Source organism: Heptranchias perlo, chromosome 1 (genome assembly GCF_035084215.1).
Source record: "Heptranchias perlo isolate sHepPer1 chromosome 1, sHepPer1.hap1, whole genome shotgun sequence".
NCBI lineage: Eukaryota > Metazoa > Chordata > Chondrichthyes > Hexanchiformes > Hexanchidae > Heptranchias > Heptranchias perlo.
Genome location: NC_090325.1, coordinates 42,325,280 through 42,352,703, shown reverse-complemented (window position 1 = coordinate 42,352,703; position 27,424 = coordinate 42,325,280). Strand labels below are relative to the sequence as shown.

Sequence of the window (27,424 nt, the reverse complement as noted above, 5' to 3'; positions counted from 1 at the left end):
CAAATGTTATCTGTTTTTAATATAATGGGTCATTTGATGGCTTTCTCTGCCTTCCGGATGTTTCTGCCTCTCTCTGTTTTTTTTTTCCTGTTTGTTTTTTTGTTGAATGTGTATTCGGGGGTTCTGCAGGTGACACTTCTCTGTCTGAACACGGTGATTGCCTTGGCAACGGGCAGTTGCAGGGGCATTCTGTAAACACCATGTATTGTTCTATATGTATAAATGCGTAGGCTTCAAGGAGCTCCTGAACATTTACCTGAGGAAGGAGGAAGCCTCCGAAAGCTTGTGAATTTAAAATAAAATTGCTGGACTATAACTTGGTGTTGTAAAATTGTTTACAACTATCATTTGAGGCCACTACTCAGCTATTCTCTAGTAGAATAAATAGGCAAATCCAGGTAACTGTAGCTGTAAGAAAATAATTTTGAAATAAAATATTGTTGGAAAAATTGGATGTGTTTTAAGAACTGAAAGGGGCTGGGTTTATGTTTGGCAGGCGGAACAATAGACAAAACCAAGAAGGGTTGAAGTGTAGAAACTGGCTCAGGCATTACCACATTTTGGGATCTTCGACCATTTTTCCGCAGAAAAGATTTAGAGGGAAAATTATATTTAAGGATTATGTTTTAAAACAAAGTGTATTTGCACAAGTTTTTAAAAAAGCACTAAGATGAAAGGTGGTAAAAATACCAATGAACCATGCTTTAATGTTATTCCCCCAAAGACTGCATATAACAAGCAGTTTGTTAGTATGTCTTGACAATCGATACACCTCACACAGATAGAGGGCACCTAATCATGTGGGTGGAACAAGGAAGCAAAATTGGTCAGGGGCCCTCCTTATCATTAAATAGGCGGGCTCCCAGCACTAGTCACGCTGTTCTTTAGCAGTTCGCCTAATTGGGATGTAATTATCAGATGTTCCTGATGCAATTTAAAGAAGCAAGACAAGCCCCCCTCTTCTCGGATACAGCATTGGAGGGCGTGGTGGAGGAGGTTGGCAGGAGGAGGGATGTCCTCTTCACACCAGGCAGCAGGAAGATATCCCAATAAGCATCTCGGCAGCAGTGAGCACATGTGGTGGAGCGGGTCAATGCCAGGAGCATCGCCCCACAGACCTGGCTTCAAAGCAGCAAAAAGTTTATTGACCTGACCAGGGTTGCTAAGACTGCTAACTCTTATCTGGCATCACTCTCTGCATGACCCTACAGTACCTGTAGCCCCAGTACTCAATCTTTCCTTCCCCGATTGACCAGCACTATTCCTCCATACCTTGCAGCACATTTCACTCCATCTCCTTCTGTTCCTAATGCCACACTCTGCACTTCCTACTCTCCTCATACCTCTGCCACCCTTCACACATCAGCAGCACTATTCGACTTTGACATGCACACCCTCAAAACATCTCACTGGTCTACCACTAACACCATTCCTTGTTTCTTGCAGGGCACGCAAGCATAAGCAGGGAGGAGATGAGGACAATAGGGAGAGTGTCTTTTCAGGTCATCTCACAAGTCAAGGAGGACATCAAGGAGATCTTGGGGAAGGGTCGTGTCAAGACATGGCAAGTGTTGAAGTTGCAGGATGTGTAGGGTTCTTGGGCTGAAATGCCCTCACACTACGCCTGACAAAGTGCAGCTGCTTTCAGCAGCCACTCATCTGTCTCTGCTTATCCTTGACACTAAATGTTAATCCTTGTCCCTCTCTTCCAGAGGCTGAGGTGCTGGAAGAAGGCAGTACTTATGTCACAGCGTCACTCAGCCTTACTTTAGCAAGCACCAGGTCTGAGGCTGGCACTACACATACTTTACAGAATAGGCTAGAGGAGTCAGCACTGGGACACTCACTGAGCACTAGTGCGCAGGAGCAAGGGCAGCGGGATGGGACGGCCTAGGAAGCAGCTTCCTGGAGGGAGATCTCACATCCTAGCTCTGCTTCAGAGGGAACAGATGTCGACCTCGAGGGCACAGTCTACATTAAAAGATTGATTTTTATATACTAGGACCTTTTAAGTGCACTGGGCAGCCTGCCAGCCTTAGCTCAGTGGTAGCACTCTTGTCTCCGAGTTAGAAGGACATGGGTTCAAGCTCCACTCCAGAGACTTGAGCACGTAATATAGGCTGGCACTTCCGTGCAGTACCGAGGGAGTGCTGCACCGTCGGAGCTGCCATCTTTCGGATGAAATGTTAAACCGAGGCCCTGTCTGCGCCCTCAGGTGGACATAAAAGATCCCATGGCACTATTTGAAGAGGAACAGGAGAGTTTGCTCAGTGTTCTGGCCAACCTTTATCCAACAATTAACACCTAAAATGATAAACTGGTCATTTATTTCATTGTTGTTTGTGGTAGTTTGCTGTGTGCAAATTGGCTGCCACGTTTCCTACGTTACAATAGTTACTACACTTCAAAAGTACTTCTTTGGCTGCAAAGTGCTTTGAGACGTCCTATAAATTCAAGTTTTCTTTTATATAAATGCAAGTCTTTCTTTTCCTTTTGCCAGTGAGCTTGTGCACAACGGCAGAGCATGATGGAGTCCAGCTCCAGCTTCTGTGTGGTCGCCGAGCATGGCATTGAGACCATGCAATCTATCATTGAGTGAGTGGTCAGCTCTATGAATACATTGGGGGGCCCACAATGATGAAGTCACTGATGAAAGCTCTGTCAGCTTTGCTGGGAGCTCACACTACTGCCATCGTGGTTCTGAGGCCTAGCATCTCCTCATGCTTTTAATCCCTGAAGGAGAGCATGGATATGAGTGTGGAGAGCATGAATAGAGGCTTTCTGAGCATTACTACACTCCTTCATTGTTTTTTCACGCAGAGCAATGGAAGTGTGGAGGTGCAGCCCCATGACAGTAGCATTGGCTCCATGGAAGAGGCTCATGCGGTCCTCTTTCGGGAGGACAGCATACCAGCACCCCTGCCAACCTCTCACCCAGTACCTCTGTTGTTTCCACAGAGCCAGCTGGCCCCAGCCAACACTGAGACACAGCAGTCTGCAGCTGGGCCCTCAATGGCCAGAGCTGCTTGAGATCACCTTCCACGGTCAACTCAAGTATCCTCAGTGGATGATCAGCAGCTTTCCACCCTGAGGCTCCAGTGACAAGGGAACCATTTCGTAGGAGCACTAGAATAATTAAATGAGCACAGAGGCCAGACACGGAGGGATTGCAGTAGGGTGATTACTGTTCAACATTTAGAGAAGGAAAATTTGTTAAATCCAGAATGTAGAAGATGTGAAGTAAAGAGGTCTTTTACGCGTGATGTTGGTCTTCATATTCTTAGTAATGTAAGAGGAACGCCTACGAGGTAATAGTGTTGGAGAACATTCAGAAGGTGGGTGGAAGAAGGTGGTCAGGTTGTAGATGGGACTGTTGATCCTAACTGATGTGGAGAAGTGTAGCATGTTTGTTATTTCTGTATTATTCAAAAGAAACTTTTAGTGATTGAACTAAGTAAGTCCAATCATAACTGTTGCTCTGTATGTTCACTTGCTGTGCAATAAAGCAGCTTAATGGCTTATATTTGGCCTCACATTACCGGGTAACTTTTCAGATTGGAGTAGCACATTGGAGGCACATCTAAAGGCACGAATACCTGTTTCAGGTCACAAGAGCTACCAATTTTGCATCCCTAGGTTACGCCATCATATACGTAGATATTGGGCAGTGAGATTCTACTCTGGCAGGTAAGGGCCATACAATCCACTTATGGGAGCAACTGACATTATTGAACCAGAGAAGGTATCCATGGCAGATCAAATTTGTAACAGGTATATTAGTGTTAGGGAGGAATAAGAGGAGGCAACTGCCAATGATGTAACGTTAAAATATTTTCTAACAGTGAAAGGGAGAGTGGAGAACTTTGTCTCGAGTCTCGGCTCAAAGTGAAGGTGGTTCAGGCTTTAGAAAGTGAGCACTGAGAAAGGACAGGACAGCTAACTGACAGGTAACTAGGTATATAAATGAAATGAAGAATAAAATCTGTTATTGATGTACATTTTACCTGTAAATTTGGGTTTTCATTGCAGATCATTATGATGGCTTGCTGTTTTATGAAAGTGAAAAATCTACATATACACCACTGAGGTAGAAGAAATTTGAATTGAGGTGGGACAAATTTGAATATGAGCAAATAAACATTGCAAGATGAGGGGAGAGAGTGACAGAGATAGATAGAGATATATATCAATCTAGCCCAAACAAGGGAGATATCTGTATCGATCAATCCTATGAGTAAGATTCAGATCGAGAGAGCGAGAGCGAGAGAGAGAAAGGCTCGTGTGGAGCATAAACGCCGGCAAAGACCAGTTGGGCCGAATGGCTTCTTTCTGTGCTGTAGTTTTGATGTAAGTCAATGTAAGAAAGATAAAAAAGAATGAGTTAAAAAAAGAAATATGCCATTATCTCATAAATCTCTGGAAAAGAAATTCAAATTCCTTTAAGTGACCATGCTGGTTCATCACCCAACCACTGTATACCCCTAAAAATTAAAATTTATAGCATAAATGCATAAAAAATTAAGGAAGGGTAAAGAAGGACAAAAAAAAATCAAGATTTATGTATAAATATATTTTACAACCACAATGCACCCTACCATGCCTTTGCACATCCTGGACTTGCAACCCAACCTCCTGCCCCTCCATAATTTACCATCTCCATCCAGCTTATTCCATATGCTTGGATACCTGATGCAATAGCCAATATCAAGTAAATGCACATCTCTGCTATAAGCAACTATAGTTCCTGGGAACCATCTGACAGCCAGAGCTCCAGCACATGCATATGGGAATGCAATTCTTTTCTGCTTGCTGGGACATTAAACACAGGCTGGGCATCTGTCAAGTACAGATACCAACTATTTTTTTTCTTAAAAAAATTACTTTCATCTTTATTAGCTGATATTTACAAGGACATATTACTTTTTAATTTGCCAGCAAAGCCTAGTGAGAAACCATGATATTTTAGCAATACCAGATTTGATTTTTTTTAGAATATAGTTTTTTGTGCAATTTTCCTCTGCAAAAACCTTGCAACTCAAGTTTAACTAGTGTAATACTAAGTAACTTTCTTTAAGCGTTTTTATGTGTGCCGTTACAAACGTGAAATAATATTTTTAAAATGTTTTTTGTACCATATTATTTATATGCACTCCTCTGAAGCAGGTATTCAGGAGATGTATGAAAATCAGTCGTACATTATAATATGCTACGGTCTCATTGATATTGAACTGGACAAACGAAGTAAGCTCAAAACTCCCAACAATCCTCCAAGATAATGTCCAAGTACAATAGTACCTATTACTATTTAAAGCAATACAGAACAATCAATGCATGCTTGTGAGTAACATTTTATTCCATGCCGAGAAGTAGGAGGGAAAGTCTGTCATGCATGATAAACGTGAGATCGTCAAATCATAGCACAATAAATGTTTTGGCTAAGTTGATATTCTGGAAATAATGAAACTACAAAAAAATCCTAAGTGTGGATTTGGTCAACATTTTATAGAATTTCTGAGGAATTTTTTGTGACCTGGTTTTTAATACCAAATTTCAGTGGAACTTCAGAACTAGATCTATAAGCTGTAAAATAAAGTCTTGACTGGCTAATAAGATTCTGTATTGAAGAATTGGGTATTAAATATGCAATTACCACATATAAAAACAAGGTAACACTGAAAAAATAAATGTGTGATAGATCATTATTTGAACAAGAGTTCTGGAAATAAACTGGGTGAATACAATTCCTTTCTTCCTTGCACTAATACTTGGGGTACTCTGTAGTCAAAGGTCATTGCAGAGTTTCCCTTATTTAAAGCTAAACCTAAGTATCATAATAGCATTATCTTCTATAAAGACTTTAGACCTCTGTGTGCTGGGATTTTGTTATCTGTGGGCTGTATTGGTTTATCATTTGCAGAACACAGTTCCAGGTCTCATCTCAACTATTTTGCCTTTCTGCCGAGAAATTATTTTTAAATGTACATTATTTCTGCAGGCATTTTCATGTTCAAACTATTCAACGCCCCTAAAATTACTAAAAGATTCCAGACTGGCAGTGAAGTGGAGATGGAAAAAAATTATTTCTTTGTCTTTTCCGTCACACCTCCCTAATTTTTTTTGAAAGTTTTCATTTGGAGTCTTGCCCTACTGAGGGTGTAAGCTTTAAATCAAGTGTACAAATGAAATCATTTAAAAACAAATCAAATCAGCAGTGGAGTGATATGGTTGTTCTCTCCCTCCCATTACTGCACATACTGGCAAAACAGGGAGCAGGTGGCAAGCATTATCTTTCCGTGTAAAATGTCTTCATCTACAATTAAAACGCAGTAGGAAAATGCTAAAAAGTAGAAATACCTCTGCAGGCTATTTTTTATCTAACTGGTAATACATCTGGGTGAAATTCCTCTGATGGCTATTTTTTAAAAAGCTGTTAACCCATTAAAATAAAGAAGATTGCTAGAATAATGAATAGTGAAATCTTACCCAAACCCAGTTCAGAAAGGGAAATATTCAAGCACTGGAGGCAGTGCAGAAAACAGACATGAGGTTGATTACTAGTGTTAGGGTTCTGAGTTCTGAGAAAAGACTAAAGAAACCTGAGTTCTCAACCATGAAAGGAAGCATCTGAGAGGTGATTTTGTAGAGGAATACAAGAATTAAAAGAATGGAAAATATAAATCCACAATATTGCTTTAAATTAAATTGTGAGTATAGGCCAAGGGAACACAGAAAAGATAAATGTAAGACTGATATGAGAAAGTTCTTCTTCACAGAGTGGTCAATGTATGGAATGGACTTCCGGGCAGAACCGTGGAGACAAAAACCCTAGAATCATTTAAGAAACAATTAGGTGCTACAATGGGGAAGGGGGATATTCAATATTTTTGGATGGATGAATTAAGATTGACCAAATGGTCTTCCTCATCTGCTATCACCATGTGAATCTGTACCTCAAAGTCACTAACAGGAGGATGATAATGACCAGCTTAAGAAATGACCCACGTACACACATTTCTTCTATTCTCAGTTGTATTATATAGTGCTTTTAAGGTAGAAGAACATTCTAGGCTGCTTTACAGAGGCAAAAGGAAACACTGCGGAGAGGTTAAGGTGGAGAAGGCAGGATAACAAACAGCAGTCACAGTGACAGAGGATGTCATTCGTGATGTTGGCCAAGATGGTTACAGTGCAGTGAGCAGGGTGGAAACTGGACTGAAGGAATTTAAATAGGGAGTTTTGGGATAGCTGGACACATAGCTGGGAGGTGATGACATGTTCAAACACCTTAGAGCAGAAAGGGAAATTAGGGATGGGGTGGTAGTTGAAGGAGAAAGGTAGGCTGAGGGTAAACAACTGGAAACCTACTATTACTCTTTTTGCTAGTAAGCTGCTCAGTTTTGGCTGGTTAAACTCCTGTGCAACTTTAGGATTTGTAAACCTGGATACTTACCAATCTGTACCAATAGCTCTCTAGACCTACTAATGGGGATGTATCCAAACAGGGAGAGAGTGTGTGCACATCATATTGGGCAAACATAAATTCTACATGTATGGTTTCTTAGAAGCTTGGTTTGGAAACTCTTCATCGTGGTAATAGTTTCTGTGTGTGCTCAACACACAGCTAATGAAAAAAAAAACACCTTATAGAAGTGAACTATTCCACCTTTTAGAAGGACAGGTGAATCTTTATTATCTTAGTAAAATTTGCAAAGCTCAATTCACTGCTAGAATTGTGGTCTGTCAGCCAATTACACTAACTGCTATTAGAAAGTCTTGACCATCTCATCCTTTGGCTCAAGGACACCAGCTAAGTGTAGGAGAAAAATGAAAGTATAGGAGAAGAGCATATAAACATTATATTTCAGCACCTCATTCTCATAAAAATGGTAAAAACTTATAATTACAATTACTTATAGAAGCAATATAGGTACTTGATACGGTTGTTGAAGGGCCCAATCTTGAAATACACTTAAAAATGCAGTGCAATAATCCTTATGGTATCCTTAAGCAATATACATTGTTAAGTCACATATTTAACTTTACCTGTTTAGATGTCTGTGCAGATTTCATATCTATTTTGAAATAGAAAACAAGTAAAGGAAGATAAAGAAAGGAAAATTAATGCATTATAATACAAGAACCAGTAAGAACTAAGTAATTTAATAATTTATTTAAAATCTACAAATAATGATTCCAAATCATATTAGACTATTATAAAACTACTCTGGTCTTAATTTCCTACCTCAATATTCAAAGATGTTGCCCATTTATAGTGAGTCCTGTATGATTGCTATAGAACATCATCATACTTCACTCATTATTACTGAGAACGTGTCATACTAGGCTATTTTTGTTGCTAAGGAAACCTGACTAGCCATATTTCGCTGCTAAGTTAATGATACGACACCATCTGTTTCAACTACTGAGTTGACCAGATCAAAAAACACATTATGTATAATTTTGATCATTTCTGAAGTTACAGACTCGACTTCTGTAGTTAAAAATATATATTTTTAAATTTCCAACTTAATACTGGTTACAGTAGGCTTTATAACTGTACAGAATTGTCACAATTAAATATATTTGAAGCTTAAAAAATTTCAGTGGTGATGTTTATTGTACTGAAATACTATTGGTGAATTAACAACTACTTAGTTATAAAAATCAAATTCAATACAGACTTAAACCTCATTATTGTAACTCTCATTTCAAAATTCTTATTATAACTAAATTTTTCCTGGATCCTGTCAGGAACTCCACTGAAGGAATAGCCCAAATCTTAATTAGAAGAATCTCTGAATAGAGAAATATTTATTTTCTCCCTCTCCACCAACACCCCCAACAACCAAAAAACCCCCCAAATGCATACATACTTGTAGAAACATTTTAGTATATATAAACATTATATTCAGAATTAGGATTCACCAGTTACATTAGGACCCGGCAATAATACTTTTGGCACAGATTCATTCCTCAAACATTTATGGGAGTTGTTACAGAAAGGGAATGCTCACTACGGAATGTGATTGCGTTAAGATGCTTCTACTCAAACTAATTAGAACAGGTTGGCTATAAAGTACTGGTGGTGTTTAATCCACGTTTCATTTATATTTCATGTCTGATTCTCATTGAAACACTTTCTTATAATTGCCTCTGGTAACTGAGTAACTAAAAGTCTAACAAGCACAGGGAACTACCTTCCGCGAGATAACAACAACAACTTGCATTTATATAGCACCTTTAACGTAGTAAATCGTCCCAAACAAATTTTGACATCGGGCCACATAAGGGGATCGTAGGACAGCTTGGTCAAAGAGGTAGGTTTTAAGGAACGTCTTAAAGGAGGAGAGAGAGGTAGGAAGGTGGAGAGGTTCAGGGAAGGAATTCCAGGGCTTAGGGCCTAGGCAGCTGAAGGCACAGCCGCCAATGATGGAGCGATTAAAATTGGGGATGCGCAAGAGGCAAGAATTGGAGCAGGGCAGAGATCTCGGAGGGTTGTAGGGCTGGAGGAGGTTACATAGCACCCGATTTTAACTCCCCCCACCTGGCAGGGAGGCAGTTGAAATGAGGGCAGTCGCTTACCCCCTATGTTCCCGTTGCCTTCCCGCCATTCCAGATGATAACCTGCTCTTTTGAGCAGGGAGGCAGAGGGGTCCTTTCTAAATATACAGAACTGGGCCCAATGGCGTCATCGGGATCCGATCTACAATTTTAGTTGGAGGCCTGAGTGGGGGAGCAGTACTCAGAATCTTAGAACAGTGAGCATTAAAAAAACGTTTTCAATCTGAAATATCCTGCTCCTGGATGATGTTGCCAAGGGGTAGCGTATAAATAGTGAAAAGGAGAGACTAAGCACAGAGTCCTGTAGATGGCTATGTGGACACGGATGAGAAACCCTATTTCTGACTCCATGGGCTCAATTTTAAAACCGAGCCGGGAACGGGGCGATTTTGACGTAAGAACATCTTTTGTTTTGTTTGACGGTTTCCCATCCGACCGACCGGCCTGAATGACAGGCTGGTCTCAGTCAGACGGGAGACCAGCCACGGAGAGAACGTCTGCAGGTAAGTTTGTTTGTATGGATTTGGGGGTGGGGGGGGGGGGGGTGGGCACAGGTTGGCATGGGGGTCGTGAGTCGCGGGGGGAGGGATCGGGGGTCAGTAACGGGGGGGGGGGGGGGGGGAGGGGGGGTGTTGGGATCGGTGGACATCGCGGGGGTCCACGATCGTTGAGGGAGAGAATTGGGGTCAGGGATCAGAGGATCGGGAGGATCAGGGTCAGAGATCCGCGATCGGGGGTTGGGTGTCCACGATCGTTGTCGGGTCGGTGCAGGTAGGCTTGTTAGGCCTGGGGGAAGCATTCCTGCTCCTCTGGGCCTACAAGCTGCGCCTTTTTAGGCAACTACCTGTCAGTCTCGGGCCTTCTTGCCTCCTTTCACGAGGTGTAAAACAGTAGGCCCGGGAATCCTGGCCCCCGGGGTTGAAATCGGGAAGTCCAGAAAAATGGAGGCCTGAAGCCTCCTTGAAAGGTTTTAAAGCCCGAACCGCCTCCTGGGAGTGGTTTGGTCGCCCGCCCCTCTTCCCGTCCCGGTGAAAGCTGGAAATGGGCGGGTTGGGGGTGGGTCTGAAATGGTGGCAATTTTCAATAACCCCCAACCCACCTGTTTTTCACTTTTAAAATTGAGCCCCATATACGTCTGAAATGTTCATCAAATGGTCACAATGACCAAAAAGAACACTGCTCTCCCCTTCTTGTTGGCGATGTTAACCAGCCATACCCAAGGTAACTGTGTGACTTAACTTATTATCAGTGCACATGAATATAGTATGCAACCTATAATTAATGAAATTTGTTGGTGATATGAGCATAATTTAAACTTGAACCTAATGCTAACTCTTCAAGTGAGGTTAGGACAAGAAATGAGGCAGCCACTAGCTACAAAGTTTTAATGGCCGTCTCAGCAACTATCACAAAAGCAAGCTATTATGAGAGCGTAAACAGTTAATGTCTTACTTTCTTCACAGCACTGCTTCCACTGGCACTGCTGCCTTGACAGCTGGTGATACACCAATAGAAGTACATTTCACTGTATCCTCTGGAGGCACCAGTACCCCTGGTAACAAGGAATGCATTAACACCAGAGGCAGTAACTACTATTTTTACTTGCTGCTAGTGAGCTGAGCATCTGAGCCTGCCATTGCAGACTCAAGTGATTTTTCACTTACTCTGTATATAATTTCTCCAGCCCCTGGAGAAATACTGCAGCTAGAAACATAGTCATGAAGTATGACTTTAAAACAAGTATGCATGCTCGAGATGTGTTTTTTCTAATGTTCTGATGCTGTGAAATCTTCCCCGCAATATGAACAAGGCAGAATTTATGACATTAGGAGCCGAGAGCAATATTACAAGCTCTGTAATATAAATATATAAGTCAGAAGTTCGCTGTTTAACAATTTGGCATCATTTATACAGGAATAGATGGTGGGATTATGCAAACTTCAATTCACTGTGTATTGGGAATCAGGATTTCTTAAATTGAAACATTGTCCCTTACAAGAAAAAAAGAAAGGAGTCGCACAACACCAGGTTATAGTCCAACAGCTTTATTTGAAATCACAAGCTTTCGGAGCTTTCCTCCTTCGTCAGGTGAGTGTAGGATTCCATAAAGGCATAGAATATATAGTCAGAGAACAATGCCTGGTGATTACAGATAATCTTTCCAACTGCCCGTTATCACACCTTGGCAGAGATATAATCAAAGCAATCAAAGGAGTGGATGGTGTTCAGACAGAGAAACATTACATACAAGACTACTGAATACACAAACGAACACAAAGACAGAGAGAGAGAGAGAGAGAGAGAGAGAGAGAGAGAGAGAGAGAGACACCCGAAAGGCAGAGAAAGAGAGAGAATGACCAGTTGTATTAAAAACAGATAACTTTTTTTCGCTGTTGGGGTTACATGTAGCGTGACATGAACCCAAGATCCCGGTTGAGGCCATCCTCATGGGTGTGGAACTTGGCTATCAATTTCTGCTCGACGATTTTGCGTTGTCGTGTGTCTCGAAGGCCGTCTTTGTGTTCGCTTGTGTATTCAGTATACTGCTTGTGTATTCAGTAGTCTTGTATGTAATGTTTCTCTATCAAGCAGCACTCACTCACCAATAACCTGCTCAGCTCCAGACCTCATTATACAGCCTTGGTTCAAATATGGACAAAAGAGCTGAATTCCAGAGTTGAGACGAGAGTGATTGCCTTTGACATCAAGGCAGCATTCGACCAAGTGTGGCACTAAGGAGCCCAAGTGCAACTAAAGTCAATGGAGATCAGCGGAAAAACTCCCCAGTGGCTGGAGTCATACCTGGCACAAAGGAAAATGGTTGCGGTTGTTGGAGGCCATCATCTCAGCTCCAGGAGTTTCTCAGGGCAGCATCCTAGGCCCAATTATCTTCAGCTATTTCATCAATGATCATCCCTCCATCATAAGAAGTGGGGCTGTTCGCTGCTGATGATTGCACAGTGTTCAGCTCCATTCGCAATTCCTCAGATAATGAAGCAGTCCGAGCCCGCATGCAGCAAGACCTGGACAACATCCAGGCTTGGGCTCATAAGTGGTAAATAACATTCGCACCAGACAAGTGCCAGGCAATGACCATCTCAAACAAGAGAGAGTCTAATCACCTCCCCTTGACATTCAATGGCATTACCATCGCCGAATCCCCAACCATCAACATTTTGGGGTCACCACTGACCCGAAACTCAACTGGACCAGCCATAAAAATTGTGTGGCTACAAGAGCAGGTCACAGGCTGGGTGTTCCGCGATGAGTGGCTCACCTCCTGACTCTGCAAAGCCTCTCCACCAGCTACAAGGCACAAGTCAGGCGTGTAATGGAATACTCTCCACTTGCCTGGATGGACGCAACTGCAAAAACAATCAAGCAGCTCGACACCATCCAGGACAAAGCAGTCCGTTTGATCGGCAGCCCTTACGCAACCGTAAACATCCGCAGCCATCAGGGGCGCACGTGGCTGCAGTGTGTACAATCTACAGGATGTCTTGCAGCAACGCGCCAAGGTTTCTTCGACAGCACCTCCCAAACCCACAACCTCCAACACCTAGAAGGACAAGCGTAGCAGGCGCATGGGAACACCACCACCTCCAAGTTCCCCTCCAAGTCATACACCATCCTGACTTGGCACATAGTTCTTTCATTGTTGCTCCGTCAAAATCCTGGAATTCCCTGCCTAACACAACTGTGGGAGTCCCTTCACCACATGGACTGCAGCGATTCAAGAAGTCCCACCATCACCTTCTCAAGGGCAACTAGGGATGAGCAATAAATACCGAACTGGTCAGCGAAGCCCACATCCTGAGAATGAATTAAAAAAATAATAAAAGCTATACAGGAGAAGAGTTGTACTTCCAAGTATTAGTTTAATAGAGTACTGGTCCAGTTTCTTTGCTGCATCATTAGGCATACTCAAAGGAAATGATTAACAGCAAAATACAGAGATCGAGATAACAGGGAAAGAGAAACATAAAAACAAAGCAAAGGGATCAGGCAGTGAGAGCCTATGCATAAGTAAGCACAAGACCACACTGTATTAGCAACAGAGGAATAGAAGACAACAACACCTCACTCACTGTTGAGATTAATTTCTAAATCAATGATATTCGATAAGTAGAATCAGACCGGATCAATTGCTTCCACAGCTGCTAGCAGGGAAGAAGTGAACGGGATGTAAAATCCAAAACATTATCAAATGATTGTTTTCACAATGAATTTTTCTGAAACATAAATTTATAAATATGAAATCTGAGTAATTTCAAAGTACTTTTGTAATAATAGAGACTGAAGGCTGTCTGTGGATGCTGGATCAATTGAAATTTTCAAGACTGAGATCGATAGATTTTTGTTAGGTAAGGGTATCAAGAGATGTGGAACAACGGCAGAAAAATGGAGCTGAGGTACAGATCAGCCATGATCGAAATGAATGGAAGAACAGGCTCAAGTGGCTGAATGGCCTACTCCTGTTCTTATGAAATACAGTGACTGAAAAATTCAAATTTGAACTGTCAAACACAGGAACTGTCCTTTCTGAATTGTGTGCTTGAAATATTTGCAGAGTTTACATTTCTCATTTTCTAAGTATAGTTAGCATTGTGAAAAAAAGGACAGTGTATATTCTCACACTTAGCTTCCATTTAGTGGAGCCACCAGAGGGCAGCAAAACACAGACTTAAATGTGTTCTATAAATCACCATACCTTTGCATTTCCACTCTTAACGTAAGCTTACCCCTTTTAAATTTTCTCAATGCAAAATGTTCTAATAATTTTACAATAGGGGGAGGCTTCTTTTGTTTGAGAAATATGGATTTTGTAGTTATAAAAGTTAGAATCACCTGCATTTCACTTCTTTAAAAAAAAATGATGTGGTAGAAATTTGGGTGTTTTTTTTTATTCGTTCACGGGATGTGGGCGTCGCTGGCAAGGCCGGCATTTATTGCCCATCCCTAATTGCCCTTACTCTGGTGTGTCCAGAGTATATTCCATGCACCTGAATGGTGTGGACTGAGGCGCCCCCGATATTGGGCCTCAGGCCACATTTCAACAGAGCCGGCGTGGCGCGAACAGCCATCCTGCAAACAGTAAACCAAAATCAGGCTGCTGCGATGCTAGCAGCGATCCTTGGGTACGTGAGAGCCGGGGGTCAGGAGATAGGAGTGGAGGTGGGAAATAGGAGGCTGGGGGAGATAGGAGGCTGGGAGGGGGGGGAAGATAGGAGGCTGGGAGGGGGGGGGAAGATAGGAGGCTGGGAGGGGGGGGAAGATAGGAGGCTGGGAGGGGGGGGGAAGATAGGAGGCTGGGAGGGGGGGGGAAGATAGGAGGCTGGGAGGGGGGGGGAAGATAGGAGGCTGGGAGGGGGGGGAAGATAGGAGGCTGGGAGGGGGGGGAAGATAGGAGGCTGGGAGGGGGGAAGATAGGGGGCTGGGGGGGGGGGGGGGGGGAGATAGGAGGCTGGGAGGGGGCTGGGGGGGAAGATAGGGGTCAGAAGATCAAAGTCCAGGTTGGAGTGGGGGACAGCAGAAGCCCTCCTGCACCTCATGGCTCCACATTGAGCAAAGTAAATTTCAGAAACCTACCTCCTTGGTACCAGGTGATCCCAAGGTCTGGTTTTACTTCAGGGCACACTGCAGTGGTGGCCTCAAACAGGCATTAGGCCCCTTATTTGCAAATGCAAAGGGTCTAATGCCTGTTTCAGGCATGGGCCATGCACCTGTACCTTTTTTCCACCAATATGGCAGGGCGGCACACTTCCGTCCTGCCATATTGGGGTCATAGTAGGCCAGTTAGTGCCTGAAAAACAGGTGCTGCACGGCTGATTTTATAGGCCATTATCTGGGCATTTATCTTACTACTGTTTGTGGAACCTTGTTATGTGCAACTTGGCTGCTGCGTTTCCCTACATTACAACAGTGACTACACATCAAAAGTACTTTATTGGCTGTAAAGCGCTTTGGGACGTCCTGAGATCATGAAAGGTGCTATATAAATGCAAGTTCTTTCTTTCCTTTGAAATCACTCAGCAGCTAACCCAATAGCAGACAGGTCATCATGTTATAGTGGCTGCTGAGTGTACAACAAAAGTCTATTTCACTATTTTGTGTTCAATTCCCTTGAGTATTTCTTACTTAAATTACAATGCCTAATCTTCATCTGATTTCATCTGCTCTATAGCTTTGGTAATTATCAATTTGTGCTAAAACAGTGCGAAATACATTTTATATATTTCAACCTATAAATACTGATCACAAAATCTTAATCCCAAATAGCTCAATTTAGAGGCACTGTTAATAACGGGAATGTTAATTTTTTTAATGACAGACAATTATGTTAAATGCAGGAAGTGGGCTATTCAAAAATGACGCTTCATATTTCTAGAGCATTGATCTGCAACAGGATAGCTTCAAGTTGATTTTGCACAAATTCAAAGGCTTCCTCAATTATAAGCAGATAGGGCACATACCAGCATCCTCGGAGACCTTTTTAAGTGTTGCCTGAAGGAAATTTAGTATATCGGCATTTCCTGAGAGCTTGTAGTAATGGAGTGCATCATGACCCAGTGCGTCTACTAACTTCAAGTTGGCACCTCTCTTGACTAAAATCTCAACAGCGTTTCCACTACCATGCTCACATGCCATCATTACAGCAGTCCTAAGGGCAGAGAAAAGAAACAAGAAAATCATAAATCCCTCATTAATGTGTCACGTACATACCAAACAACTATTAGTTTTAGTGATTATCAAGAGTCTCAAAAACACTTATTGTGCAATACACTACCTATTATTTTGCAACGTGCTTTTTTATTGAGAAACCAAGGTGAACTACTAATGCCCATAATGACACTGAGGTGAAGGAAGTAAAAGTGAAGACAAGATAAATCAGGACTTAATTATTAGATGAAGCCAACCCTGAGTTTTAAAAGCCTGAGAGTTGTAGGAGGAAGCACAGACATGGGGGAGGAAGGTGGATCTATCGCGTCCATTTTTCGGACGTAAAAACCACCAATTTTGCAGTGCTGAGACCCTTGCCCAAACTGTGATGGAAGCACGTCTGACACTATAATGGTTCAGGTGATACCGAGATGTCCATGGTGGCTGCCTAAAACTTGGTGGTAGACTCCTTGCATGTGCTAATGAGGGGCCTAACGCCCGTTTTACAACCTTACTCCGAAATTCAGCAGAACGTAGCAGTGCTCAGTTTTTTGGGTTCTTCTGCGACCTAACCAGCAGTCCTTAAATTGACCGCTGGAGACTGTCAACAAAACGGCAGGTTTTCTCTTTTTCTTTAAACTTACCTTTATTGTGCAGCCACAAGGAGCAGCAGTGTTCTGCCTGGCTCCACAACAATACTCCGGGCTGCTGCCGGCCTGCACTCGTTTCCCTCCAGTTCATTCCCACACCCCCACACTACCCACCACCATCCCCCCCCACCTCACAGAACCTATTTGAGGGCTGCTGCCAGCATCGCAGCAGGCCCAAACGGTGGGAAGAAAGCAGCAAGCTGCCTCTGGATGCCTGATTGACGTCCACAACTCGACGGAACTATGGAGATGGGACAGAGGCCCAAGTTGGAATAAGCCTCGGAACTCCTGCTTCAGGTGTACGTATCGCATGTGCCACTGATCTCCTCCATAGAGTTCCGCAGTTTTGTGTTTCTAGAAAAAATAATTTTCAGTAGGAAACTCATGCTGAGTCCCAATTTCAACACAGTGGGAATGTCGGGTGGAAGAAGAGGAAGAGTATGTATTATGACATATTTGGAGCTAAGGCTGATTAATGGAGCAAAGTTCTTAACAGCATTCACCAGAGTATTAATAAACAGATGATGTTAAGAAAGATTACAACAGAAAGGAGAATGGAGGCTAGATATGATTCTGATTGCACAACAGATTACAAGCTTTTTCTTGTATCCTCTCCAGGAATGCGAGATGCAAATTTCCCCAAATATGGCAGCAATATCCAAGTGTTGGATGGATACTACCTTTATAGAGAATTAAGAATTGTTATGGGACAAAGAAACGTTTGAAAGAGAAAGAAATGGCATGAAAGAGAGAAATCGTTTCTTAGTGGTAGGTTCAACAATGGAGGAGATGTGAAAATTCTTCTCATCAAAATGACATATTGAAGCTAAGAATGTCAAGAGATGAAAGAATGCTTAGCATGGAGCATAAAAAGATGTGGTAAATGTGGTAGATTTACTAGTTGCCTTTATAGTCAAGAGTTATGGTTACAATTTGCCGAAACATGCAACATTAAAAAAATTCTTATTGCAAGGGCAGCAGTGACACACCAGTTCAGTACTCCAAAATGCTGCACCATGAAGAGGTCCAACATGTTTGTGACACCCTAGCATGTTTTCCAATGTCAGTGAAGGAAGTGAGGGACCTTGGAATGCATGTCCACAGATCCCTGAAGGTAGCAGGACAGCTAGGTAAGGTGGTTAAGAAGGTATATGGAATACTTTCCTTTATTAGCCGAGGCATAGAATGTAACAGCAGGAAAGTTATGCTGGAACTGTATAAAACACTGGTTAGGCCACAGCTTAAGTACTGTGTACAGTTCTGGTCACCACGTTACAGGATGTAATTGCACTAGAGAGGGTACAGAGGAGATTTACGAAGATGTTGCCAGGACTGGAGAATTTTAGCTATGAGGAAAGATTGGATAGGCTGGGATTGTTCTCTTTGGAACAGAGGAGGCTAAGGTGTACAAAATTGAGAGGCCGAGATACAGTCGATAGGAAGGACCTATTTCCCTTAGCAAAGAGGTCAATAACCAGGGGGTATAGATTTAAAGTGATTGGTAGAAGGATTAGAGGGGAGCAGAGGGAAATCTTTTTCACCCAGAGGGTGATGAGGGTCTGGAACTCACTGCCCGAAAGGGTGGTATAGGCAGAAACCCTCAACTCATTTAAAAAGTGCCTGGATGTGCACCTGAAGTGCCGTGACCTACAAGGCTACGGACCAAGTGCTGGAAAGTGGGATTAGCTTCGGTGGCTTATTTTCGGCCGGCGCGGACACGATGGGCTGAATGGCCTCTTTCCGTGCTGTAAATTTTCTATGATTCTATGATTGAAGGATAGCGCCAAGTGAAAATCTGTACCATTCTAACGAGCCTCTTAGCAGTCAGTAGAAGGGTACCAACAGAAGCCTGAGAATATCTCATCACCCATCCTCTCAGCTGTGGAAGCTCATGCTGTAAGGAAAGACTACTTCCTTCCTTTTTAAAAAAAATCACAATTCCTCCATTATTAAAGCTGTGGTCAGTGGTCTGCAGTCGGTTTCCTCTTGCCAAACATTTTTCCTTTCTACACTTCTTGACTATCAATAAAGCACCTCTGGCCTCCAAATCATCTCTCACACATCCTTTCTCGTTATTCTCTATTTACTTGTTTTCTCAGAATTTGGAATCCAGAAAATATTGTGTCTAATAAAAAAAAGTAAATCATATTATAGTAATCAATTAACAATTAACCTTTTGGGCTCCTGCAAACTTCCTTTTGTTGTGCCATTCACAAACACCAATACACAATTTTATGTACTACCTCTGTTCCTTTCTGGATGGCACAACGTTCATCTGTAGCTGCTGGCATTACATGAAAGCAGTGAAAGCATGGTTTATGCCAAAGGTGGCCACAGGTAGCCCTTTAGTCCTTGCAAGCTGGCCCTGAATTCCAGGCAACTAAGTCCTAATGGTATTTATTTCCTATCTGTTAGTTTGTCGTGTGAATTTTGGGAAGTTTAAAAAGGACTATCCTTAGCACTGTTGTGTCATTGGTGAATAAATTCTAAATCAGAACACCAAGATTCTTTTTCTCAGCAATTTGAGATATATGTAAATTAATGAACATATGAATTTAAACTTTATATGTGGTCCCCAGGAAACATGGCATAGCACCTATGTGAGCCAAGACGACAAAATGCCTGCACAACCCTGATCTAAGCTACCTTTGCAAAAACACTGGAAAGGTCCAGGAAAAGGTTACCTGCTTCGGAACATAGGAGCAGGAGTAGGCCATTTAGCCGCTCGAGCCTGTTCCGCCATTCAATGAGAATCAAGGTTGATCTGTGACCTAACTCCATATTCCCGCCTTAGCCCCATATCCCTTAATACCTTTGGTTAACAAAAATCTATCAATCCCAGATTTAAATTTAACAACTGAGCTAGCATCAACTGCCTTTGGCGGAAGAGAATTCCAAACTTCTACCACCCTTTGCGTGCAGAAGTGTTTTCTAACTTATATGGCCTAACTTAGGTCAATATATCCTTCCTAAGGTGTGGTGCCCAGAAGTGAACACAGTACTCCAGGAGTGGTCTAATCAGGGCATTGTAAAGCTGTAGTATAACTTCCACCCCCTTGTATTCTAGTCCTCTAGATATAAAGGCCAGCAATTGAAGGCATCATACTTGCTACATTTGTTATTTGATAAAGAGTTAAGCTGAATTGTAACCTTACCAAAACTTCATACGGTATGTCAATCTATTCATACTTATAAACAGTATGCACTTCCTGATTATTACACCATATGGCAGATTGATAATGGGTCTGTAACATAATTGGTCAAATTTTTGTTTGCATGACTGCCTCTTCCTTCATCATTAGATGCTGTCCAATATGAATTTACAACGGTAATATTTCAAAAAGGTATTCTTCTACATCAATAGATGCTTGCTGTATATCATTGCCTCTATTGTTAGGTCAGAAAAAAAAACAATGGGGCAGAAATTGCTTGCAGAGCTCTCCATTGTTAGTGGTGAAATGGAGGAGCAAGTTCTGGTGTTCGCACATGCACAGTAAAATGTGGAAATTTGGAACTTGGTCCTACTGGTTCACTGGCGATATGACAGCTTCAAATTAAAGGGACACTGCAATCAAGAGAAATCTTTGAAAAAGTGCAAACTTGCTCATCTGCCCAGTTGGAAAGTAACTAATTACGCCACAAAACATGTTCTTAATGACTGCCAACAAAAACATTTTTTAAAATGTGGAGTCTCATTACTCCTTACTTTAATAAAAAAATTTGAATTTTTTATTACTTTCCCTTCTGTCTCTTTTACTTAATTCAATTATTTCTCACCCTCTCTTTTTACCGCTGCCTATAACTGTTTTTACAATGATTTTAATGTTGTACCTTTCACTTCCTGGTTTTCAGGTTGGAAGCTTGCAGAGAGAGTTACGCAGCGTGTCAAAAATGCTGCAATCTGATTGGTGGAGGGGAGAGTATGAGCCTCTCGCTTCTCCCACAGGTACTAGCTTTGCTTGAACTAACACTGGGCTCTTCTCCACTTCCTATTCGAAGAAGTGCCCGAAGTAAAGGCCATGGTAAGTTAGTAGGTTAGTATAAATCTATGGAGCGGTGAGCACTGTTGGTTCGCCGCTCCAAGCAATTTCCGCCCCATTATAATGCCTTTGAATAGTCTGCACAAAATACAGAAGAATCTGATTTCTCTGATGACACACTACATCTTGTCTTAACCTCAAAAATTCAGTATTTCAGATGCAACCTGGGACAGGGTGAAGAGAAAAATCACAAAGGATGGACAACATTAACAGGATCTGCTTGTAACTTCAGGATAGAAGATGGATTTATTTAGTGGGTTCTATCAAAAAAAATCCAATAAACATATTACATTAAAAGGAAATGTACATTTAATATTCAGAATATGGACTTTTCTTGCCAAACTGTTCACATTCCCTGTCTGCTTTTACTCCAGCTTGCTTTCATCTTCCAACTTACTAATTGGAGGAATTATACTTGTACTTTTATGTCTCGATTCTGTTCAATTTGTAAGCTTTAGCCCTCCAGCTCTATTTTGTTTACATTTATCCGTAAACCTTTGGTTGCAATTACACAGCAACTGATTTTTGTCCTCTCTCTCTAGCCTCCTCTCTCCTCTTTGCCATTAATTTCTCAATTAAGCAAATAGCCCAATAACCTATTTAGAGAAATTAGATATTTTGATATTCTTTAACTATCCTTGTCAGTTATATTGCATTGCATCATCAAGTCTATCTAGGAAACCGAGCTCTCCATTTCCTATCATGTAGACAATTTGGTCACTGAAATGTCATTAGAAGCACACAATGGCATCTGATAGGGATGCAAATATGGTTAGTCACAATCAGGATGAGTTCAAGTTCTTCTTTTAAAAAAAAGGGGGGTTTGAAACAGTAGAAGTAAATAACCAACAAAAAACAATATGTCCTGTATAATAGAGATTATTATGTGGTTTCTTGTAATACAGGAGTTCACAGTATTTGTACAAGTCAAAGTTCCAGTATATAATGTTACACAGGCCTCTATTTGAAGGATGTTTAAACATCTGCATGGTTTAGAAATAATTCTGTTTAATTATTTTCCTTGCATTAATCATGAAGTTAATATTTTGGAATATTAGATTTTCCTTTTATAACAATGATATTCTAGTGTTGGTAAATTATAGTACAAACAGAACTAGGCAGAGAGTAAATCAAGAAACAAAAGATAACTGGTTCGTACAGGGATCAAAATATGGAGAGTGGGGGAGGGGGGGAAATAGGATCAGAAAAGAAAGTTTTAAAATGTTGTATAAGTAGGCCCTCATTACAAAAAAACTTGCATCAAGCAAATGTTTCACAGTCCTGAAGAAACCTCAGTAGAAGGCTGTGGGGAAAAAGTTAGCGTTTTAGACTGTGCCAAATGCTGACATGATTAATACTGTTAATGAAGCCAGGATTAAAGGATTAATATGTTGCATACTCTACAATAGAATTACATAGAATGTCCAGCACAGAAACAGGCCATTCAACCAAACAGGTCCATGCAGGTCCACATGACCCTCTTCCCATCTAACCCCATCAACATGTCCTTCTATTTCTTTCTCCCTCATGTGTTTATCTAGCTTCCCCTTAAATACATCTATGACAGTCGCCTCAACTATTCTTTGCCTTAGCAAGTTCCACATTCTAACCACTCTCTGGGTAAAGAATTTTCTCCTGATTAATCAGTGACTATCTTATATTTATGGCCCTGAGTCCTGATCTTCCCCGCAAATGGAAACACCTTCTCTATATCTACCCTATCAAACCCTTTCATAATCTTAAAGACCTCTATCAGGTCATCCCTCTAAAGAAAAGAGCCCCAGCCTGTTCAATCTTTCCTGATAGGTATAACCTCACAGTTCTGGTACCATCCTAATAAATCTTTTTTGCACCTTCTCCAATGCCTCCACATCCTTTTTTATAATTTGGAGACCAGAACTGTTCACAATACTCCAAAGTGTGGTTTAACCAAGGGTCTATACAAGTTTAACGTAACTTCTCTGCTGTTCAATTCTATCCCTTCAGAAATGAGGGACAGGGTGATACATTTTGGTGTTCTTCCGACCAAAATATATCACCTCACACTTATGCCAACAGGCAACTTTAAAATCACTTGGCTGCTGCTTTTAAAGCGTTGTATTTATATTGCAGAGCCTCTTGTACTTGAAGTGAGTCTGCAATTTTTCAGATGGCTAATACTTGGTTTCAATTTCAGACCATCAATAGCAAACATGGAAACATAGTTACATAGTATTCACAGCACAGAAACAGGCCATTCGATACAATAGGTCTATGCCAGTATTTATTTGCCTTCTCATCTCACCCTATCAACATATCCTTCTATTCCTTTCTCCCTCATGTACTTATGTAGCTTCCCCTTAAATGCATCAATGCTATTCGCCTCAACTACTCCATGTGGTAGCAAGTTCCACATTCTAACCACTCTCTGGGTAAAGAAGTTTCTCCCCAATTCCTTATTGGATTTATTAACGATTGTCTTATATTTATGGTCCCCAATTTCAGCAGCACACATGCAGTTTCATTACCAATTGTTGAAAAGTCACAGACAAAAATCAAGAAAAATAATGACCTGCATCAGCTGTTTAAGTTTGCTGATGACATGCATTGCACCTCTGCTGATGCAGGGAAACCCGTCTGTGCCATCAAAACACAAGGTACACCCGATTTATGTAACAGCACTGCAACCAGTCAGGGCTTCCTCCAATGCCGCAATATAATATAAATGCATCAAAAGATTCTCAGAAGGTTGAGACAGACAGGATTTCCATTGGCACTGCAACATTACCATTTAAAAAAAATGTTTTAAATACAGGTTTACAGCTCAATTCATGTTCCCCAGATGTCTAAATTCTCCTAATTTTACTGCTAAATTTTGTCGGAGAGCTACAGAATTTGATCTTTATAGATACTATACATATTCACAAGTCGACAATGGAAGTAGATTAGGTGACTCTGAAGCAGTACTACTCAATCCTTTTTAGTTAGTCATTTAGCTCCGGAAGCAACACTTCCCTCAGATTCAATGCTGGTATAAGATGACCCTGAAAATACAAAGCAGCATTGTCACTGAAGTAGGGCAATGTCCAAATGTTCTACCAAGGGTTTACTATAGCATCAAATCTAGTATAAACTATTATACAATTATACTTTACTTTGTATTTTCTTCCTGCACTAAAAACATTTAAATTCAATTTTAAAAAAAACACCACTGCTTTTAGCTCTATTCATTTTTTTGCTTGTTCCAAGGTAGCTGTTCAGGTTACACATTTATAACAGTATATCACATATCATTTTTATTGAATTTTATGGGCTAGTCTATTAAAATCGATTTAGTGAATCTTGATCAATCATTGTTCACTCTCAGAAGCTACTTAACATCAGGCATTTTTAAATATGATATTTCCGGATTCTCCCTCTTCTATTCGCAAGGAGTTCTTGTAACATCAAAATAGCAAGTACTTCAACATTAACTTGCATGAGAAATGGAAATTTTCTTTCCTCCTCAATGCTAGTCTGACTGTGTTGCTCAAAGTGCATTTCACCACTCTTGACTGTAATGCTAGCTGGCATGTAAAGCCCATTTCATCATTCTCATACTTCACTTCTTCCTATGTTCCTCCCCTGCTTCACTATCACTTTGTTGCAAAACAGGATGAGGATGCCATTTTAATTAGAAGTCATGAAATATGAGCTTAATGATTGAAATGGAGAAGAGCCCTTTGACAGCCAGCATAAATCCAACCTTCTGATTTATGTATCGCAGAAAAACAATGTATGTTAGTGTACAAGTAGTGAGATCCCTGTGAGTCTACAGGCATCAGTTAGACCTCATCTAGAGTAGTGTGTAATTCTGGTTACCAAATAGCTAGAAAAATATCCACCTCCATAGGGTACAGAGGCAAGCAATAAGTGTACTGCTGGTTATCAGAAATTTAAGCGACAAGGAAAAGCTACGGAAGTTATGCTTATTTTCTTTGGAAAAGAGACTTCCAAGTGATCTAACTGAAGTTTTCAAGATTAAGAAGAAAAATGACAAAGTTGATCCAGACAAACTGTTCACTATTTTAAAAGCTCAAATACCAAAGCTATAAGTTCAAAAATTAGGAAGTTAGAAGTGAGAAGGGATATCGTGGAACATTTTCACCCAAAGGGTAATAGAGTTGTCGAATGAGTTAGTAGGGAGGGTTAATGAAGCTAACAGTATAAATGGGTTGAAGAGACAATTAGTGGAGCTTCTGGAGAAAGAGAAGGGATTGAAAGCAATGGTGAAGGTAGGTAAGTGAGGTTAATTAAAAAAGGGTATTTTTGGGGGGGGGGGTTTAAAGGCCTTTTTCTGTTTCTAAAAATGCTTGCATTCTTACACTGCAATTTATCCACTACTAGTGTAAGCAATTTAAAAAAAATAAAGTTTAGCACACCCCACTGTTTTCGCAATACATTGGCCCAGAATTTGCTGAAAAAATAATGGCGTGTGAATGACGCACGTTATTAACCTGCAAATCGGCCAGCAACTTGTGACGAGGAAGAAATACCCCGTGAATTGTGAATTGCCACAAGTTGCTGGTTGATTTGCGTCGCTTCACCGTTAGCTTCGCGAAAACGGGATCTCACCCTTAACCGCCCGGTGATTTTCATGAAGTTGTGGCATTTGCACATTAATTGCCTATTAAACTCACCATAGAAAGTTAAGTTTAGTAATTAACAGTGTAAGTATGCTTTTAACAATGTGAAGATTGTTAATGACTGCTAATCAACATCTCTTGTCCAGAAAATGAACAATTAAAAGCATTGCAACTCATTCCTTCAGGTTGTGAATTGTTGGAAATTTTTTAAATATCAAATTTAATTTTTTTTTCTGACTTTTTGTTTGTCTCTTTTTTCTCTCTTAATCCAATCTTTCTAGCCCTCTCTTTTTTCTCTCTCACTTAATCTAATCTTTCTAGCTCTCTCTTTATTTCTCTTTCTGTACTTGATTTGACATTGAGTTCACCCCCTTTAATTCACCCTCCTTCCTGTGTTTATTTCTCAATCTTTTAATCTCATTGGTTAAGGAGAAACACTGTTTGTCTCAGGTGCCCTGTTGCCCTTGCTGCACTGTTATCAGCTCACATTTCTAGCAATCTTGTGGGCAAAAAAAATTAAAACCTAATCATGCCCAAACAAGTCTAACTAACTAACTAACCAAGGGCCTGCTCCAGCAAAATCTGGGACATTATATTTAGAAATATGAGTGTCTTGCAAAGTTACTTAATTGCCTTCTTATAAACAACATTCTATATAGAACACGCTTTAATTTTGTTATAAACCAATTAATCTAATCAAAGTGGCTGATTACAGCAATTACACACTTCACATAACTCGAGATCTGTGTTTAAGTCACAGAAACTTAAATCGGCCTACAATGCCAGAAAATGAGCACTCCGAGTGTCTCATTGCATGCCTTGTGAACACGTTGCTTTGCTGTTTGCTCCGTGGAGATGCAGTAGTACACGAAGGCAGTGACATGTATAGCCTATTTGTCACAAGCTGATGCACAGCATTCAAATCTTTACAGTGAACACCCAACAAGATCGTATCAGTTATCACAAATTGTATTTAATTCCTATATATTTAGTGCAGTCAAGTTCATATTGTTTAGATCACAATTTTATCCTATTGTAAAGAGTTAACATTTTTGGGAGGAGGAGGGCGGGGAAAAGGGTAAAGTAAAACTAGCTAAATCTTCAAAACTGTGCAATTATGATTTAACAAAAAAACACAGAAATTTTGAATTAATGCCCCATGTTACCTGCCATTCTTGTCTCTTGCATCAATATCTGCTCCTTGATCTATCAGGTAACGACACACCTCAGCATGGTTGCTCTGTGCAGCCTGGATCAGTGGTGTAAAACCTTCCTAGAATTCCAAATAAATGCAGGGTTGCAGAGAAAAAGAACTTCACATATCAGCTCTGTGCACAGATAAGATCATTACACAGATAACAAAGATTTATCAAAGGTAATGGGGCGTTAGTGACTATGATCACATCAGGAAAAAATAGTAAAAAGTTAAAATTAAAGGCGCTATATCTGAATACATGAAGCATTCGTAACAAGATAAATGAATTAATGGCACAAATAGAGATAAATGGGTTTGAACTAGTAGCCATTACTGGGACATGGTTGCGGGGTCACCAAGGTTGGGAACTAAATATTCCAGGGTACTTGACTTTTAGAAAAGATAGGCAAAATGGAAAAGGAGGTGGGGAGGGGGTTTCCCTGATAATAAAGGATGACATAAAGGCAGTAGTGAGAAAGGATCTTAGCTCAGAAAATCAGGCTGTTCAATCAGTATGGGTGGAGCTAAGAAATAACAAGAGGTAGAAAACACTGGTGAGAGGAGTTTATAGGACCCTTAATAATAGTTAGAGTGTTGGACAGAGTTTAAATCAGGAAATTACAGGAGCATGTAATAAGGGTAATGCAATAATTGTAGGGGACTTTAATCTTCACATAGACTGGGCAAACCAAATTGGCAAAACTAATTTGGAGA

General features: G+C 40.9%; 1 protein-coding gene across 6 annotated transcripts in view; it reads right to left on the bottom strand.

The window, feature by feature from the left end:
* The window catches only part of rai14 (retinoic acid induced 14), a 280,091-nt gene that overhangs the window by 35,330 nt on the left and 217,337 nt on the right, over positions 1-27,424 (bottom strand). For 4 of the 6 annotated variants that reach the window (XM_067984243.1, XM_067984235.1, XM_067984260.1 and 1 more), the window contains 3 exons: positions 26,682-26,788; positions 16,035-16,222; positions 8,044-8,072 (listed from right to left, as the gene is read on the bottom strand). In XM_067984243.1, the coding sequence (XP_067840344.1) occupies positions 8,044-8,072; positions 16,035-16,222; positions 26,682-26,788 (324 nt within the window). Of the gene's footprint in view, positions 1-8,043; positions 8,073-16,034; positions 16,223-23,462; positions 23,726-23,807; positions 23,891-26,681; positions 26,789-27,424 lie in introns of those variants that run through there. The other 2 variants (XM_067984268.1, XM_067984275.1) reach the window with 2 other exon arrangements.